General features: G+C 37.5%; 1 protein-coding gene and 1 long non-coding RNA gene across 2 annotated transcripts; both read left to right on the forward strand.

Annotated features, from left to right (window-relative positions):
- The first annotated feature begins 1,085 nt into the window (after nt 1-1,085).
- Nucleotides 1,086-17,690, forward strand: LOC116679828 (uncharacterized). Its single transcript, XR_004329516.1, has 3 exons — nt 1,086-1,099; nt 4,656-4,659; nt 17,579-17,690. It is a non-coding gene; the product is annotated as an uncharacterized LOC116679828 (long non-coding RNA).
- On the forward strand, nt 5,085-17,114 carry LOC116679825 (cyclin-dependent kinase 4). Its single transcript, XM_032509290.1, has 8 exons — nt 5,085-5,329; nt 11,465-11,699; nt 11,775-11,910; nt 12,203-12,370; nt 13,839-13,948; nt 15,333-15,383; nt 15,468-15,603; nt 16,876-17,114. The coding sequence occupies exons 2-8, from the start codon at nt 11,482-11,484 to the stop codon at nt 16,963-16,965; spliced, it is 909 nt and encodes a 302-aa protein (XP_032365181.1). The 5' UTR covers nt 5,085-5,329; nt 11,465-11,481; the 3' UTR covers nt 16,966-17,114.
- Nucleotides 17,691-17,962: the final 272 nt, after the last annotated feature.

Below are 17,962 nucleotides of genomic sequence, written 5' to 3' on the forward strand. Positions count from 1 at the left end.
TAAGACAATAAAGACCATATCATTGCTTGATTGATTGATTGATTTTTGTGTCATGCACACAAAGTGCCCTACCCTTATGGGTTTGCAAACCCAAAAAGTGCAGTTGCAGTAGTCAAGAATTTATTTCATTACAAAATTGCAGGTTGTTCTACAGCCCGGTCAGAAACCAAATATTCTGCCTTCAATCCCAAGCTTGGCAAAGGAAATCTGCTACAAAAAAAGAAGCACAACTCAAGTTTTTCAGTCAACCAGCCAAAAGAAATTAACAGAGACGTCATTTTGCTAAAAGGTACATAAGTTTATGTCCTCATAGACCAGACATTTAAACAAAAAATACAACTAGCGCACACAAAAAAGTCTGTCCTCCTCTGGAGTGGCATTGAACCTACCAGTCTCTTGGGCCAATGGTAATGTTCCAGAGTGTAACTTTGTACACAGGGATCTTTGTCTTTTATATATATTATATATATATATATATATATATATATATATATATATATATATATATATATATATATATATATATATTATATATATATATATATATATATATATATATATATATATATATATATATATATATATATATACATATATATATATATATATATATATATATATATATATATATATATATTATATATATATATATATACATTTACATATATACATATATACTTCACACAAAATAATATACTGTAACTGGTCTTTATAAGACATTAAGTTCGTAATTTTTGTTTATACCATACACTACCGGTCAAAAGTTTGGGGTCACTTTGAAATTTCCATTGCACTCCATTATAGACAGAAAACCAGCTGAGATCAGTTGTATTGTTTATTTTAAACAAGACAGCCGTTTTTAAGATTACATTATGTGCTTCCTAATTGCAAAATTGCGTTGTTCTTTTTTTACAGATGGACAGAAATGTTTGTATAGTTTTTACCGCATACAATACAAACGAATATACACATATTTGTCAACAACTCCACACATTTTTAAATGAGCTCAAAGCTTAATTTATCAGCCAGACAAATGAATTTTGTTTATTGTAGTGTTCTTTTTCCTGACAGGTGATTGGCAACTGGAGTTTATTTTATTGTTGTCATATAATCAATTGGTTATTCCTTTTTAAAATATTTTCTTCCCTGTGTTATGCTAAAATATTTGATTCTTTTCTTACTTCTTAAATTTGAGATGTTATTGTTTTATTTCCTTTTTTGGTGAGATGACTTATCCAACCCGGTCTCATGCCAGTTGGTGAAATGGTCACGTTATTTTTGTCTGCTTTATCACACAAGCACAATCCCTTGAAGCCTTTGAAATCATTGTGCCTTTTGTATTTTGTTACTTGTTCCCGTAGAACATGCATGCGTAATATTCTGTAAATATTTTTTCTTTTATTTAGCCCTTCCTCCTAGAGTGGCCAGAATCAACAGGAAGTGACAACCCAAATAGAGTGCAGGCTGGCAGGCGCTCGTACGTCTCGACGCCATCGTCTTGTGGAAGCAAGGAAGCGGTGGTTTCGACTCTGTGCAGCTTCTGTACGAGTAGGCCTACACAAAATTGCATAGGGACTGTTATAAGTAGGACAGAATAGCCTAAGTGGAGAGAGCATGCGGGAGTGTCGGCAGACGGCCTGTACAGGTCCGGTATACGATACAAGTGCACGTATTCTCTATCATGGCAGGCAATCCGGAAGATAGTGTTGTAGTAGCCTATGGATGAGGATGAGCAAGAAAGTGGGAACTGGCAGAAAAGGAGGATGAATAAAGCGGGTTAGAGAAGTGAAAGAGTGCGTGGAGTGTAGTGGAGTTGTGCAAAGGGACTAAAAGGCGTACTAAATGTGGTGGAAACATGACTATGGGGAATGTGGAGAAGTCCTAAATGCTGTAATTGTGCAGAAGTTTCTTATGGCAGTCAAAAGAGTGGAGCAAACAAAGAGAGTTGATGTAGGAAATGTTAGACAGGAAACAACAACAGGGAATGCATGGACACAGAGACGAGAATATGTAAGAGAGAAGGAGAAGGAGAAAAGAGGGACTTGGATATCTTTATTGCAGGGGTAATTAATGCAACAGCGGAGATTAAATCTAAAACTGAAAGGATTCATATTATTGCAAAGGTAGCAATTTGGCATTTGGGCATCCTAGACTTAAAATGGGAAGAAATAAGGAAATGTCTGGCTGTACATGCCAGTCAGGAAGTGGGTAAAGGGTGATCTTATTGATCATGATCATTTATCCAGTGGAATGCAAGGAGCTTGTTGGCAAATGGTTACAATTTTAAACAGTTTATAGATAGCGTAAGTGAAAAACCTGATGTAATGTGTAGGAAACGTGGTTAAAACCCAGATTGGATTTTGTTATATCTAATGATAAAGGCATCAGTTGTTACAGAGAGCAAGGTAGTGGTGGGGGGTGTGCCACCTTTGTAAGGAATGGTGTACCCTATATGGTGTTGGGTATAGGGAAGAAACAAGAATATGTGGTAGTGGAAGTATGGGCAGACAAAAAGAAAATAGTAATGGTAAATTATTATAACCCTTTTAAACAGTTAGAATTAAATAAACTTGAAGAAATAGAAGGCCAGGATAGTGATAGTGTTATATGGTGTGGAGATTTTAATGCCCACAATACGCTGTGGGGAGGGGAAATGACAATGGACAGGTGATTGAGGAGATAATGAATGATAGGAACTTTGTTTGTTGAATGATGGTAGAAGGACTAGGATTGATATTAGAACTGGTAAAGAGTCAGTCTTAGACCTAACAATTTTGTCTAGTAAAATGGCTCAAAAGTGTGAGTGGGAAGTGCACAGCACTATTGGAAGTGATCACCACACAATTTTATATAAATTGAACTTTGATGTAAGGTTGTGTCCCAAAGAGAGTCACGGTAGGTGGATTTTCAAAAAGGCAGACTGGACGAGATTTATGGAAATAAGCAATTTATATATTAGTTCAGTCCAAGAATGTAAAGATGTTGAATTAAAAGAAAGTGAGTTGCGACAGAGTATATGGCTGCAATGTCAAAAAGTTCAGGAAAACTAGGGAGAAAAGCGGTTCCATGGTAGTGTGTTGAATGTGAAGAGGTAGTTTGGGAAAGGAACAGAGCTTTTAGAAGACTGAAAAGAACTCAGAAGAAGAAAGAAGGGGTAGGGAAGAAACAAGGAGTCAATATGCTGGGGTTATTCAAAAGAAAGATTGATTAGAGGATGAATATGTTCCTATCACTCTGAGAGAGTTGAGAAATGCATTGGATAAGTGTAAGAATTCAGCTCCTGGTAAAGATGACGTTTGTTATGGTATGTTAAGACGTTTAAGTGATAAGGGACTTCGGAAGATTTTAAATGTATTTAATAAAGTTGGTAAATAAAGTGGGGGGAAGGAAAGATTCATGCGGGATGGAAGGAGGCAGTTATTATTCCAATAAGAAAACCGGGAAAAAATGCTAGTAATCAGGCAAATTATAGGCCAATAGCTTTAACCTCTCACTTAAGTAAGTTAATGGAAAGGGTGGTAAATGGAAGGCCAATGCTCTTAATGGAAGAAAGGTGGTTGATGGCTGGGTGTCAGAGTGGCTTTAGAAAGGGAAATTAGTCTAGAGGATGAAATAAGAAAAGCACAGATTCAGAATGAGACGGTTGTGGCAGTATTTTTAGACATGGAAAAAGCATACAATATGCTTTGTGTATAGGGTCTCTTAATCAAGATGCATATGCTAGGAATTGGGGGAAATATGTTTAACTGGGTAACTTTTTAAATAATAGAAGAATTCAGGTGAAAATAAGGAAAGAAATATCTAGAAGGTGTTTGGTAGAAAGTTTGTTCCTTGCAGGTAGAAGCAGGTGAAATGCCACTCTGCTTGAGGAGAAAGCAACTTCAGGCTAATTATTGGATCAATTTGATGGGTCAAAGGTGTCATCACCCAGTTAAGGTAGCAATTATAGCAAGCTGGGAGGGAGAGGGGGCAAAACTTCCACGTTTTGGAGGGACAGGAGAGACCGTGGCACAGGAAATGTCTATACGTGACATGAACTTCTGTCCACGAGTACTGTGGCTATTGGAAACCCGAAGAATGATTTGAAGATACTTGGGATTAAGTCAGATAATCCTGAATCAGATTCCATGGGCATATAATAGAGAGATATCAGGAACACATTAATTTTTGATGATGGTTCAAAGGATCCAGAAACAGGTGCTGCAGGAGCAGCTTTTGTTGTTCAGTGGTGGAATGTCCAAGCCCTTAAGAGAACCTCGAATTTCCAAGTGTGCTCACAGTGGAGTTATATGCAATCCTGATGGCAGTGCGATGGACTGAGCAGATTCTGGACCATAAAGTGTTGATATGTAGTTACTGTGTCCGCTATCAATAGTATTGGGAAAGGGTCATCAAAGAGTCGACAAGACCTTGTATATGAGATTCTTGTGACAATTAAAGAGGTGACAAGGAGAGGGGTATAAATTTCACCTGCATGGGTCCCAGCTCATGTTGGTATTGCGAGAAATGTAAAGGTGATAGGTTGGCAAAGGAAGCTGCTTATAAGAAAAATGTAGAGACCAGCATTGATTTATCCAAGGTGGAGGGTAAAGGTATTGTGTGATAATTATTAATAATTTTAAAATGGCAACAGCTCTGGGAACAATAAGACAAAGGGAGGTAACTATTCTCCATATCTAGTAGGGTAATTGATTCCGTCACTGTCTGTAAAAGAAGGGAGGTTATCCATATTATTTCTGGACTGAGGATTGGTCACACGTTTCTGAATAGCACTTTATTTATGTTAGGAAAACACCAGAGTGGCTTGTGTTCATGTCAGGAACATGAACACAAGCCATGTGTTGATTTTTTGGAGAAAAAATGACCACCAAAGACAAGATCTAATCAGAGAAATGCGAGACATTGGCTTAGAAGACGATTCTCTAAAAAACTGAAAACAACTTTTTACCCTCCCGCTTGATCCTACTTCTAAAATACTTTTTAAAGGACACTGGGCTGTTTAGAAGGATATAGTGCACTAAGGTGCTAGTTCCTGAGGTGGCAGCAATGCAACTTTTTGGATGTGGGCTGACCTAAAACCCACCCCATAGTAGAAGTAGAAGTAGTAGAAGAAGAAGAAGAAGAATAAGACGAAAAACAGAGAAGGGTCGAAATCATAATCTGTTGATTAGCTTGTGCACATCAGATCCCCTGCCGGAGCTGTAAACCTCCGCCTGGATTTGCCGCTCCTGACCCGCTTCTGGAGGAGTTATACGTGGCAGATTAGTGAGCATGTCCTCCTCATAAAGCCAAAGCAAAGTTTACCTGCCGCAGAAAATATACAGAGGTGGTAAGTGAAGTATCTGACCTGCCGTTTACAATGACTGTGATTCATGTGCGTGACACTTTGGCAGTTTTTGTGGCACAGATGTGCAAAGGGAAGTTGCTGGCGGTGATCCGTTTCTGCCGTATGTAGCCTACTTTTTTACAGTCTTCTTCCGCCACGTCAGTGCACATGTAGGTAAAGAGGAAAAAAGTCCGTGTGGCCTGTTGCTTCACTTTTTTGTGCCAGTTTAATTAACAAAGGAGCGCTATGGAGGAGCTCCACGTGTCGGGACAGAAGACTTTCCGTCTGTCCTGGCCTGTTTCTGCCTACGCCCACTGGCCTTCAATGTCCGGTATTAAATGAATGACATGTGGTGGGAGAGAATTTAACGTGATAATCACAACTGACAGGCTCTTCTGATCGATAGAGCTGCTAGAGACCTCAGTGTTGCGACATATGGGAAACTTCCAGAAATGTTTTTAAGTCATGTAGCCTACCATAGACATAGCATACAGCTTTTCCACTTCCTGTAGGATCAGAGGAGGTTTGACATGAACATAAGTCAGTATGAGATGGGGAAGGACATTCAACAGGCTAATTCTGTAATCCAGTGAAATTGTTTTAAATCAGTCTGTTTTGTTTTATTTCCCCCTGTTGTCAAATGAAGGTGTGGATACTGCAGGGGCTATAGTGCCAGATGATAAACAAGACTCAGGCAGGTTAAGAAGTAGCCTCTAGTGACGCTATTATGTAGTTAATCAACCAAAGAGTTTTTACATATGTATTTTTTAACTGTAATATGTCAGGCTCAGTACATACTTGGGTCATAATTAGCCAAATATCATAATGTACTTTACTAGAATATTTCCATTTTGTACTTGATACTTCTACTTCACTACAGCTACTAGCGGATCAATAATACATTGTTAAATGTAGCTTCAACATTAAGTGGTGCATCAATAATTATAATCCAATAATATAACATTTATTAATCTGAAATTAACAATTCAGCGTAATGAGTACTTTTACTTTTGGTACTTAAAGTATATTTTGATGCCAGTACTTTTGTTCTTTTAAAGTGGCTATATGTAACTTTCAGTTTGTGTTGATTCTAGCAGCTACTTGTTTTTACCACACCTGCTGTGTTTTTTACAGGTGCTGTATTGACCACTGTAGATGACTGAGTAAGTGTTACGGTGAGGTCATATAGTCGCAAAGAATGTTTTGCTTAGACAAAAAAAAGTTAGTCTTTTACAATAAAAGAATACGTTAGTGATGCAACATTGCATTTCAAGTGTTAGTGCATACGGTAAACATAAGCTAAGTTTCCATCAACTTGTCAATCGAATTATCTGAAGTTTGGTTAAACAAATTAGGAGGTGTGTCTGTCTGTGTGAGAGTCAGGCAGTCAGTCATGGTTTCTTTCCTAAGAGTAATTGATTTATTGACTATCGCGACAGGCCTATGTGTAACAAAGAAATCTGTGACCCGCCAGAATGTCTTTACTGTAGCGCTGTCTACTTGCTAAAAATCATTTTGGGACTTTGTGGGAAAAATCAAACCTGAGCAGATGCATTAATAAAAACCATATAAAACTAGTCTTGTTTGCTGTTACAGCGCACTTATGATCATCAAATGGAACATTATAGTTTCAGAAACGTGTAAAAGTTACATATAGTCACTTCAGATCTTAGCACTTCTTCCACCTCTGCATTAAAAAAAAAAAAAAACTTTCTGCAGTTTGACATTTGACAGAACAGGCCTGAAAATTCACCCCTTTTCACCAGGCCTCGCTCTTCTTTGTCAAGAATTTTCTCAGTCTTTGTGGCTCTCTGTGGCAGTACTGCCTCCCACAGCAGTTGCCTCACAGTCTGCATGCAGTGGAAAGTTGCAAAATCAGCTTAATTACTTTTATGAGGCATCCAGCATCTGTGGCAATCTGTAAATCATAATATATGATCAATATGTTGTTTACATGAGGCTGACTACATTGTCCATTATACTAATTTGTTTCTCACAATTTCTTGTTCAGTTTTTTTGGCCAGGTCTCATTAATAGTTGCCTGGAAATTGTGACATAAATATTATGAAAGGATTTTGAAACCATAAACTATATATTTATTAGGAGTGAGAATCACCAGACTCCTCCCGATACGCTATCATCACGATACTTATGTCACGATACGAGATTGTGATTCTAAACATATTGCAGTAGTCTGCGATAAATTGCACCCACCCCTAATATCTATATTCATGTATATTACTAAAGCTAGAAAAATCCAAGTTGTTAGTGCAGCCTACTATTAACTAATATCAAAGGCTAAATGTGTATAAGGTAGTGTGTCAACGTGCTAAAAGGGTAATTAAAAACATTTTGTTCATGTGAATAATTTAAAGTATTGGTTCATGAACTTAGTTCCCTGGGGTGTTGTAACAAAAGCTCATTAGACAGACATGTCTTTCTCTGTATGTAAGGCTTTAATAATTAACCTCAATAGTTAAGTGCTAGTTTACTGGTTGTCTGTTAATATGTAGAAAACCGATACATGTTGCTGTGAAGAGGAAACTTAACTTAATGCTAATTTTAGAATCAGCTACAAATGTTTATGAGTAAAACTAAATTGAAGGTTTTAGGGAAAGTCTGAAAATCAAACATGCAACGATGTTGCAATAAAATGTTTCTTGGGTTACTTTTGTAGTATTTTATTGCTACTTCAAGTGACTTTTATTTTATGGAAATGTATTTGCAGTCTTTTTCTCAGTTTAGTTTAACATCAGGAATTTGTATTTCTTGCAGATACACAGGGATGCTGGCAGATTCATGTCCGCAGACACTCTACCTCAACTGAAATACTCTTATTACCAACAGTTTATATTGACCGCTTCCACAATTGTGGTTTGGCATAATAACTGAATATTCAAATCCCTAGAGTTTGAGCTCTATGCCCGTTAACAGCATGTTCACCAGTGTTTATAGATCATTTTAAACAGTATTGTTGCTATAGAATACCACTTTACTGAACACCTTGGTATATGCGCATGTTGGGGATGTATTGTAAATGGTTAGTAGAATAGTTGCTTGAAGCTCTGGTGAGATTTAAATACTGATCCAAAAGGTTGTAAATGTGATTAATTAAAACATCAAAATATTAAAAATGTGCCCAAAAAGAAGACTTATACAGTATTGCTACATTCATCAGTGACTCTGCATTCATCTGGGTTTTTCGTTCCAGGCTCATGAAGCAATCTGTTATACAAAGTAACAGTCCCCAGTTATTCAGTAGTTCCTTCCACACCAATACATCAGTCAGTAAATGACATCGACAAGGTTATACAATAGAGGACCTGGAAGCAATGGTTTTTGAGCCAAGACTGCGTTGTGATGATGATGATGATCCTCTTCTATCTTTAGAATGAGTATTGACCTTTTGAACTTTATACCACATACCCTGAATATCATGACATGTACTGGTAAAGACCTGAAGGCAGCAGAGGACAACAGAACCGCCACCAGCGCGTAGGACATATATGCTGGGTATGAAGGTGACCGGCGTTAATGTCAGGTAGGTAGAATGGGTGGAACTGTAGATAGAGGCTTGAACAAAAGGAAGGAAGGAGTGGGATGATTCTCTTGATGGTTGTGTGCTGAATGCTGATAGATGGAGTTGGTGAAGAGGCCAGAGGAAAGAGAGTGAATGGGACAGGAAAGCTGTTGATGAATGGTTGAAAGTGCTTCCTGTGGCAGCCAAAAGTCATGCGTTAAGTGTATTTGCTTTAAATTAGCATCCCATTCAGTCAACAGCAGATTATAAAACTATTCCCAAATGTAGAAGAGCACTAATGCATTCCATTTTGGATATGTCTAATATTATGTCAGCACCTTGGATTAAAGTACCTGGAGGATTCACTTTGATAGAGGCCAGCACAACTACCCATAAAATGCTGTGCATTTAGCTGAACATAGTGGAACATTTAGCAGCTTAAGATATTTCTCTGTCAGTGGAGACCAAAATGGTACTAAAGAGAGTGAATATTGGAGTTGTATCTGCCAGATGGACAGAAACATGACTCCAAATGAATGGTAGTGTCACTTTTGTGTCTGATGGATGTCTTCAGAGGCAACTTTTTGCATACAAATTGCTGAAAGAACTTTGTAATGTGATAATATGTCTGTATAAATGTTTATCTTGTTTCATTGCCAACAATTTTTTAATTTAATTAATATAGATAATGATAGAGTTGGGAATATGATACATACTGCAAGACAGAAGAAATGTGTTGAGAGAAACTCTTGAAGCGTTTATACTGAGGTATCTATTTAATTATCTCTGGTTGTGTTGGGAAATGTTGCAAATCATGAGCAGGACTGCTTCATGACTATTTGAATTACAGGATTTTTGTGTCACTGTGTATGTTTTTTAGGTTTATCTGAATTTAGATCAGCGTTGACAGTATTTGTGTATTTGCAAATGTTACACATTCAGCATAGAGCCAGAATGGCAGTCGGCTCCTTGGCACATCCACCAGGTTGTTGATGAGCCGTACAGCATGCTCCTCTGTGATGCTGCTTCTTTTGTATACAGCAGTGCTCTAACCACTACACTGGGGTGGACAGTGTGAAGCACTCTGTTTTTACAAATTGAAAAACAGCCCTTGTCCCCTTTTTGTAGAGTGTAGTGTTACAACAGCTTGGTTTGTTATATAAACTATATTACTAAGAGCTTACATGACTGCACCACATCCATATCTCCTGCTTGGACACTGGTAAGGGTCAGTGGTTTACTGCTCCATACAAGGCCAGCTGCTTTGATTGATCATCTGAATGAAGCTCTCCTCCTCCTCCTCCTCTTCCTCGCTCTGACGCATCCTGCAAACTTTCTGTTTCCGCCAAGTTATCGCAGCCAAAATATTAGAAGTATATTCCTTGTCCAGTACAGCTAATTCATTATACCGGTTTACTTAAGTATTTATTAAAAAAGAAATTAGCCACGTGAATGGTGTGCATCTATTGATGGCAATATCGGTCTGTCAGTTGGTCCATCAGAACACTCCAGACTTAAATATCTCATAACTATTGGATTATTATTATTCTTTTAACAGACATTCATGGTTCCCAGATGATTTATCCTGAGAACTTTAAGGGATCCCTGGACTTTTTCTCTCGTACCGCCAAAAGTTGACATGTGTTTTTTAGAATTATTGTTATGTTGTAGCGCCATGACATACTGTTCATAAATTCATGTCCCACCTCAGGATGAATTGTAATGACTTTGGTGTTCCTCTGACTTATTCTAGCACTAGCATCAGGTCAAAAACTGAATTTGTACAATACTTTGGTTTATGACCAAATGCCTACAAAACTTATGACACTCACATCAGTATCAGCTGTACTTTGTGTTTAGTGCTCATTAGCAAATGTCGGTAGGGTAACAAGCTTAACTAAGTGGGGATTGTGGTAAATATTTGTACATGCTTTATCAGCATGTTAGCATTCAGCTCAAAACACCACTGTGCTATGTATAGCCTCACAGAAGAAAACTGCATTGTTTGAATGTACAGTTTGACATTTAGAAATCATCAAGAGACATTTGAAGAAAAGAAAAACAGACTAAAATAAAGACACTAGAAATAGAAAAAATAATGTCAAAACAATACACATAAAAAAGCTTTACTCTGTTACTGGTTTTTAGATGTTATGTATCTTGCTTTATTAGTTTTGCCTTATTTTAATTGCATTTTTAGTTACTAGATTTTTATTACAACTTAATTTTCTGTAGCCTACTTATTCAAAGTCTGTGTACTGGGTAGGTTTGGGTTGAGGGTCATTGTAGTTGAAATGGGCAGTGGGATGAAAGACAGTGTGTTATTTTCTGTCATACAGTGATGTGTTTTAGGATAAGGTTTTCAATGTTCATTTTCAGTGGAACAGCTCCAGGCTGGTGGGATGTTTTAAAATCCCTACTTCTTACTTCTCAACTTCCCAATGTTATGCTTGTTAGGTTCATACAAGTTTAAAAGTGTAAACTCTACATACATACATACATACATACATACATACATACATACATACATAAGTGATTGCCTTTCATCATCTCATTACTACAATTACTAGCATGGATTGCTTTTGCATCTGATCTGTGTGTCATACTTTGTTTCTCAGTCTGTTTGATCTTGGCCATGGCCCACGGCACCAGCATCCAGTATGAGCCTGTGGCAGAGATTGGAGGAGGTGCTTACGGGACAGTTTATAAGGCACGAGATACAGAGAGCGGGCAGTTTGTGGCTCTGAAAAGCGTGCGAGTCCAGACCGACCAAAATGGCCTCCCAGTCTCCACAGTCAGAGAGGTGGCTCTGTTAAAAAGGCTGGAGCAGTTTGACCACCCCAACGTGGTCAGGTAAAACATCAAGTTCAAATAATTCAATTCTGCAATTCACTTTGAACACCTTTCACTGAAGTCACTGTTTGACAGGCTTATGGATGTATGTGCCACCCAGAGGTCAGACCAGGAGACTAAAGTCACTCTGGTTTTTGAACATGTGGACCAAGACCTCAAGACGTATCTAGAGAGATCCCCAGCTCCAGGATTATCTCCTGACCGCATTAAAGTGAGAACTAACTGAAACAATTTCTCAATTAAACTGCATAATCTGTCAAATAGGTTAGAAAGAAGAAAACTGTGTGGAAAGGGTGGAGTGTTTTTCATGAATTAGGGTCTTATCACCCTTTTTTCAAGTAACCCTTTTCTGTTCCCTGTATCTGTCTTTTATTGTCTGTAAAGCGTCCTTGAGTGTTAGAAAGGCACTGTTAGATATAATGTATTATTATTATTATTATTATTATTAACCTCTGTTGAAATGTTGTGTTCCTGTTGAAACATTCCTTTGTGTGCTTTTGCAGGACCTGATGAGGCAGTTGCTGTGCGGTCTTGCATTCCTTCACTCTAACCGCGTGATGCACCGAGACCTAAAACCAGAGAATATTCTGGTAACCAGCCAGGGCCAGGTGAAGCTGGCTGACTTTGGACTGGCCAGGATCTACAGCTGTCACATGGCCCTCACTCCTGTGGTAAGAACTCACCTGGACCATACATGTGTATACAATTTTCCAAAGAATATCATAATTTAAAAAATGTTGTGCTCATATTGTGTTTTTTGGAGTTTCCCCCCTTCATTTATTGTGATATATATATATATATATATATATATATATATATATATATATATATATATATATATATATATATATATATATATATATATATTTTTTTTTTTTTTGTGCATGTTATAGGTGTTTACAAAGTGAAAAAGCCACCCCAAAAGAACTGGGCAATGTGCAGTACAACAAAAACATGGTGTTTTTTGAAAATTAAACCATGTAAACCTATTCTGATATAACCTCTAAATACAATTTATAAACCGGCTGCTTGTTTCCAGTCAGTTCATACTCAATCTTCAGCCACTGAAAATTTGGTTGAGATAACTAATCTATCATACTAATATTATTTTGCAACTAAATTCTTTGACAGTGCATTCAGTGTCTAACGGGTTACAACATTAACCTTTGTGAATACAAGACACTGGCATCTTTACATTTGCAGTTGTGGAATGTAACTTAGTACATTTACTCAAGTACTGTACTTGGGTACAAATTCAAGGACCTTGTTCTTTACTTGAGAAAACCATGTATCTCCAGGTGTGTTGATTTTGAATGTTTGTGATGAACTTAAGGGTGAAGTGTTCCTTGTTATGGTTTGTGAAAACTCACCTATTTCACAAGCTAAGTAAAGTATTTAAAAACCCTCTTGGATGAGCTGGAAAATGCATCCTCACAAAATTAAAAATACAAGGCTGTTTTTCTAAAGTCATGAAAAGTTGACTTATATGATCATATGTAAAATGGTTTAAAAAGAATGACTGAACATTTTACTACGTGTACTTTTACTGTTCATACTGAAAGTGCATTTGTGGACAATACTTTACTTAAGTGAGGTTTTGAATGCAGGACTTTTACTTGGTGGTATTATTGCTTTTACTTGTGGTATTAGTACTTTTATCAAAGTAAAGTATTTGAAAATGGCTTCCACCACTGCACATTACCCTTTTTGCAAAGCCCATACTAGCTTATTATTTCTCTTTTTAAATTAAATTTAATGACAAAGTAGCATAAAGTGAACACATTTATTTCAGTTGCTAACTTCAAATCTTGGGTTGCGCTACCTATTCTTCATATTTAAGTAACAGTTTAAATGAAAATAAGAGTCCACAGTCAGTAGTATACTGCTAACTTCTGCTTGGTTTTAGCCTGTCAGCATGCTAACGTTAGCTACTTATCACCACAAACAAAGTAGGCCTATAGCTTGTTACTTGATATTCATACTGAGGTAAAATGAATTTAAAAAATGTCCACCTGGAAGGCAAGGAAGCCTAAAATGTATGGTAAGCTTTGGGAAAGGGTCAACATAAACACAGTGTTGTAAACAAGCTAAAACATGCAACAATATACATTCAATGGACTCCCTGTTTGTGTCTGCCAGGTGGTGACACTGTGGTACCGACCCCCCGAGGTTCTGCTGCAGTCCAGCTACGCCACACCCGTGGACATCTGGAGCACCGGCTGCATCTTTGCTGAGATGTTCAGACGCAAGTGAGTCAGCAGAATAATGTTCGGACAAAGACTGGCTATATATAACAAAAAATCAATCTAATCTAAAAAGACTGGCCAGTCTTTGGCCAGTCTTTTTAGATTAGATTGATTTTTTGTTATATATAGCCAGTCTTTGTCCGAACATTACGTAACGTTTTTTTTTGTTTGTTTTTTAAATTAGATTGATTTTTATGATCCAAATGCCTGTGCAAAGAAACAGTGTGTTTGATTATTCTATCCATCCAATCAAATGTATTTAGAGCACATTTAAAAACAGTTGAGGAAAGTGCTGTACAATCAGAATATCAAAAACATTGAACACAAAGCAACAAATTATGGTATTGATCTGATTAACTTACAAAGTAGCAGAGATGCGATTTAATATCCTGAAGGTACCTTTGCAAGGTGGAGGTTTTTGCTTAAAGTTTGTCGTATAACACCACAGGCTAGCTAAGAGTTTGAATCCATGTCTCCTACAAACATTTTCATTTTATATACTGTAGGTAAATACTACTAATGTACTTTAAAAACATTTTGCTGCATGGATTATTTTCACTGGCAATGTTTTTTTTTCCTAATCCAGAAAGGATACTGCAGATAAAATATAAGTAGGATAGAGTTGCCGTTAGCTACATTGAGATACACTCATTACCTGGTTATGTGCATTCAGATTTGAGCTCAAACTTAACATACGTTTGTGTGTCAGTTTCAGAGCAGCGTTGATGAGTTTGCTGAGGTTTCCAATTTTGATCTTTAAATGGATCACATTACAAGGTTATCTGTGGCTCCGGGGAAATGTGGTCTGGAGCCTCAGACTGTCGGGGGGTGAATTGGTGAAAAACAGCTGTGCTTCTTCCAACCTCATTATGTTTCAGCACATACATATGTTTTACTACAGCCTTGCCCCTCTTCCAACCAACTCTACAATAAATGTACTCTGACGCATACCGTAGTTGTACTTTACATCTTGCAGTCATGGCAAGTGTCATCAGCATCATGCATGCTGATTCAAACCCACTGCCGGCTCACAGACTTTAACCTGCTTCAACACATCCAAACGCCATTGGTGGTAGCATGTCCACAAACAGTTTCTGCAAGCAAAAGTCATAATGTAACTATAGCTTTTTAACACTCATCAGTCTTGTTTGCAACTAGTCTCTCCCAGTTCAACTGAGAACCAGTGCACTGACACACACACACACACACACACACACACACACACACACACATGGTAGCTTCATCTAGTGGTACAAATCACACATTACATGAAGACAGCAGTCAACTTTGGTAGAGAGAAGAGATTCATGCCTTAAAATAATTGCCTTGTGAACAGTATAACGATGGTGATGATTAAATGATACATAGTATTACTTCTGTCTGTTAGACCTTTGTTCTGCGGGGAATCAGAAGTGGACCAACTTGGGAAAATCTTTGAGTGAGTATCACAGCTTACATCCCATTTACCTTACCAGATGCTTCATATTATACCTAATGCATTGGGAATTTGATGTCATTTCAGAGTTATCGGCTTGCCACCAGAGGACGAGTGGCCAACTGATGTTACATTGTCAAGAAAACACTTCCCCCCTCTCTTACCTCGCCCAATCACTGACTTTGTTCCAGAGATAAATGAGCAGGGGGGGCAACTATTGCTGGTAAGACTTCGCCATGAATTAAAAATTCAAAGTGTCAGTCCATCTTGACTGGTAAGTGATTAATTTCCAGCAACACGATCAGTAACCTCAAACTCAAGAAGAATGATCTTTGCTCATAGTCTGCTGATGTTCTACATTAGCCACAATAACTTCACTGGTAAAATCCTCATGACTAGTTACTTCTCCAGCTGGTTAAACTAGAGGAGAGCACAACTTAATGGTCAGGCAATCACCAGACCAAGCCAAGCTTGATAGATTTGAGATCGAGCATTGGTCTGGGGAGTCTGCTCTGTATTTTATCTGCACAAGAGGCGTGATCAATGGGCATAGTTCAAATGGAAATGGTTAATCCTTCAACCAAAAAAAAAAAAAAAAGTAAGAAGCTGCTTGGTCGCTTTGTGTTAAACCCGCCAGTAGTGTGCCAGGTAGATAAGCCAATTTGTGATTGGTTCCTGCAAAATTGTCAACTGAAGCAGGAGGATTAAAGATGCAGGTTTCCAGACCGAGCTGCAGGGCCAAATCAAATCGCCCGCAGAGTGGGCGGGGCTCACCCAGTCTGACGAGTTACAGCAGTCCTGTTTAAATAAAACTATTCTTTCTGCATTATAATTTAAAGTGCTAGTAAAACTTTTCTAATTGATTTAGTATTGTTTTTACCAACATATCTAAAAAAAGGAAATGTGCAGTAAATGTATCTGTTCTGGGATTGAACTAGTGACTTAACAATACCTTTTTTAAAGTAAACTGTATATTTTATTTTGCCTTTTTAAGGTTTAATTGCAAAATACATTAAGAAACATTTTGGGCAAGAATTTATTGAAATAACCAAATTTAAATATCTAAATCACAATAACCAGAAAAAGCAAATCTTAAGTCTCATTTTTTGTGACTTTCCTCTCACCTTTTTGTTTTCCTTTTTTGACCAATAACTTTGTACACTTCTTGCCCGTTGCCTAGCAACTGGTCCTGGTGAAATGACAGTCAGGCACATAACCCTACGTAAACGGCGTACTGTCTTTTATCTTATATTTTAAATAGATTACACAGATGAGATAATGTGTTAATGAGTGAGCTTTATATGTTAACTTTGAACAGAGCCAGACTGTCTGTTTTTCTTGTATGCAGTCTTTATGCTAATCTAATAAATAGGTAGAGTGGTATCAACCCTCTCGCCTAACTCCCTGCAAGACAGTGCACAAAAGTATTCCTCAAAATGTCGAACTGTTCCTTCACGACCTGACGCAGCTCTAATATCCTGCTGTTCTTCCACAGAAAATGCTGACCTTCGACCCACTGAAACGAATATCTGCCCTGAATGCCATAGAACACCCATATTTCCAGGACGAGGAGACATTGACTTGAAATGACGCGGTGAAATACGCAGCGAGAGGTAACAGTGTCTACGTTTAGACCTGGCCAAACCATAAAGGATTTCAATTTCATGCAGTGCGTTGCCTTTCAAGACGTCATGGTTATGCTTTTGGGATATTATTTTTGTTACTCCTACATCGGGGATTGGGATTGTAGTCTGAGAAATGGTATAAAAAAGAAGAGGAGTGAAGTTGAGGATCGCTGGCATGCTTTCCAACATCACAATTAATTACCATATTGTGTCTTCAAGGACAGTACCAGTGTTCTTTGATGTTTCATCAGTCTCGTCCACACAGACACGCCTGTCATCTCCTCTGAAATGTTGCTTGTGTTACTTTTGTACAGTGTTTTGACAGAAGACAGGAGAGATGTCGTCTTTTCTCGTTTCAGGCCGAACATAGTCTGACAGAGGTGACACATGAGGGTTAGAACAGCCAGTCGTTAGGGATTTTACTGTATTTGTGTTCATATTTATCATACTAAAGGAACAATAACATCATATGTTTTATGAAAATCATGAGAAAATGAGACTAGTCTGAATTAGCAGACGGAAAATGCAAAAAGACATATGACAAGAAAACTGGTATTGCCCTTAAAAACTTAGGACTGACGGGGTACACGTCATTTCATGTCTAACATTTTTTGTCCGTTTGCTAAAACCATCTGAAATCAACCAGCACTGCAACCACAAATTAATAAAAACTGTTTTATTCACATGTAACGTTCATTTGTGTATATTATTATTGTGATGATGATTGTTAATATAGTATGCCAAATTTTCTTATATATATTTAGATACAAAATTTAAATAGCAGCCCATACAAAATGAACAAATATGATTCTATGAAAACTGAAAAATATAATGAACTATTATAGCCTATTAAAACAAATGATGGTTTGATAAGGAGATTAGCAGAGAGGGAGAAGTGGCTGCCGCCCTGAAGAGAGATACTGTAATGAAAGGAGTGAATTTTGTTTATGATTTATT

The sequence above is a fragment of the Etheostoma spectabile genome, unplaced genomic scaffold, assembly GCF_008692095.1.
Source record: "Etheostoma spectabile isolate EspeVRDwgs_2016 unplaced genomic scaffold, UIUC_Espe_1.0 scaffold00018250, whole genome shotgun sequence".
Lineage (NCBI taxonomy): Eukaryota > Metazoa > Chordata > Actinopteri > Perciformes > Percidae > Etheostoma > Etheostoma spectabile.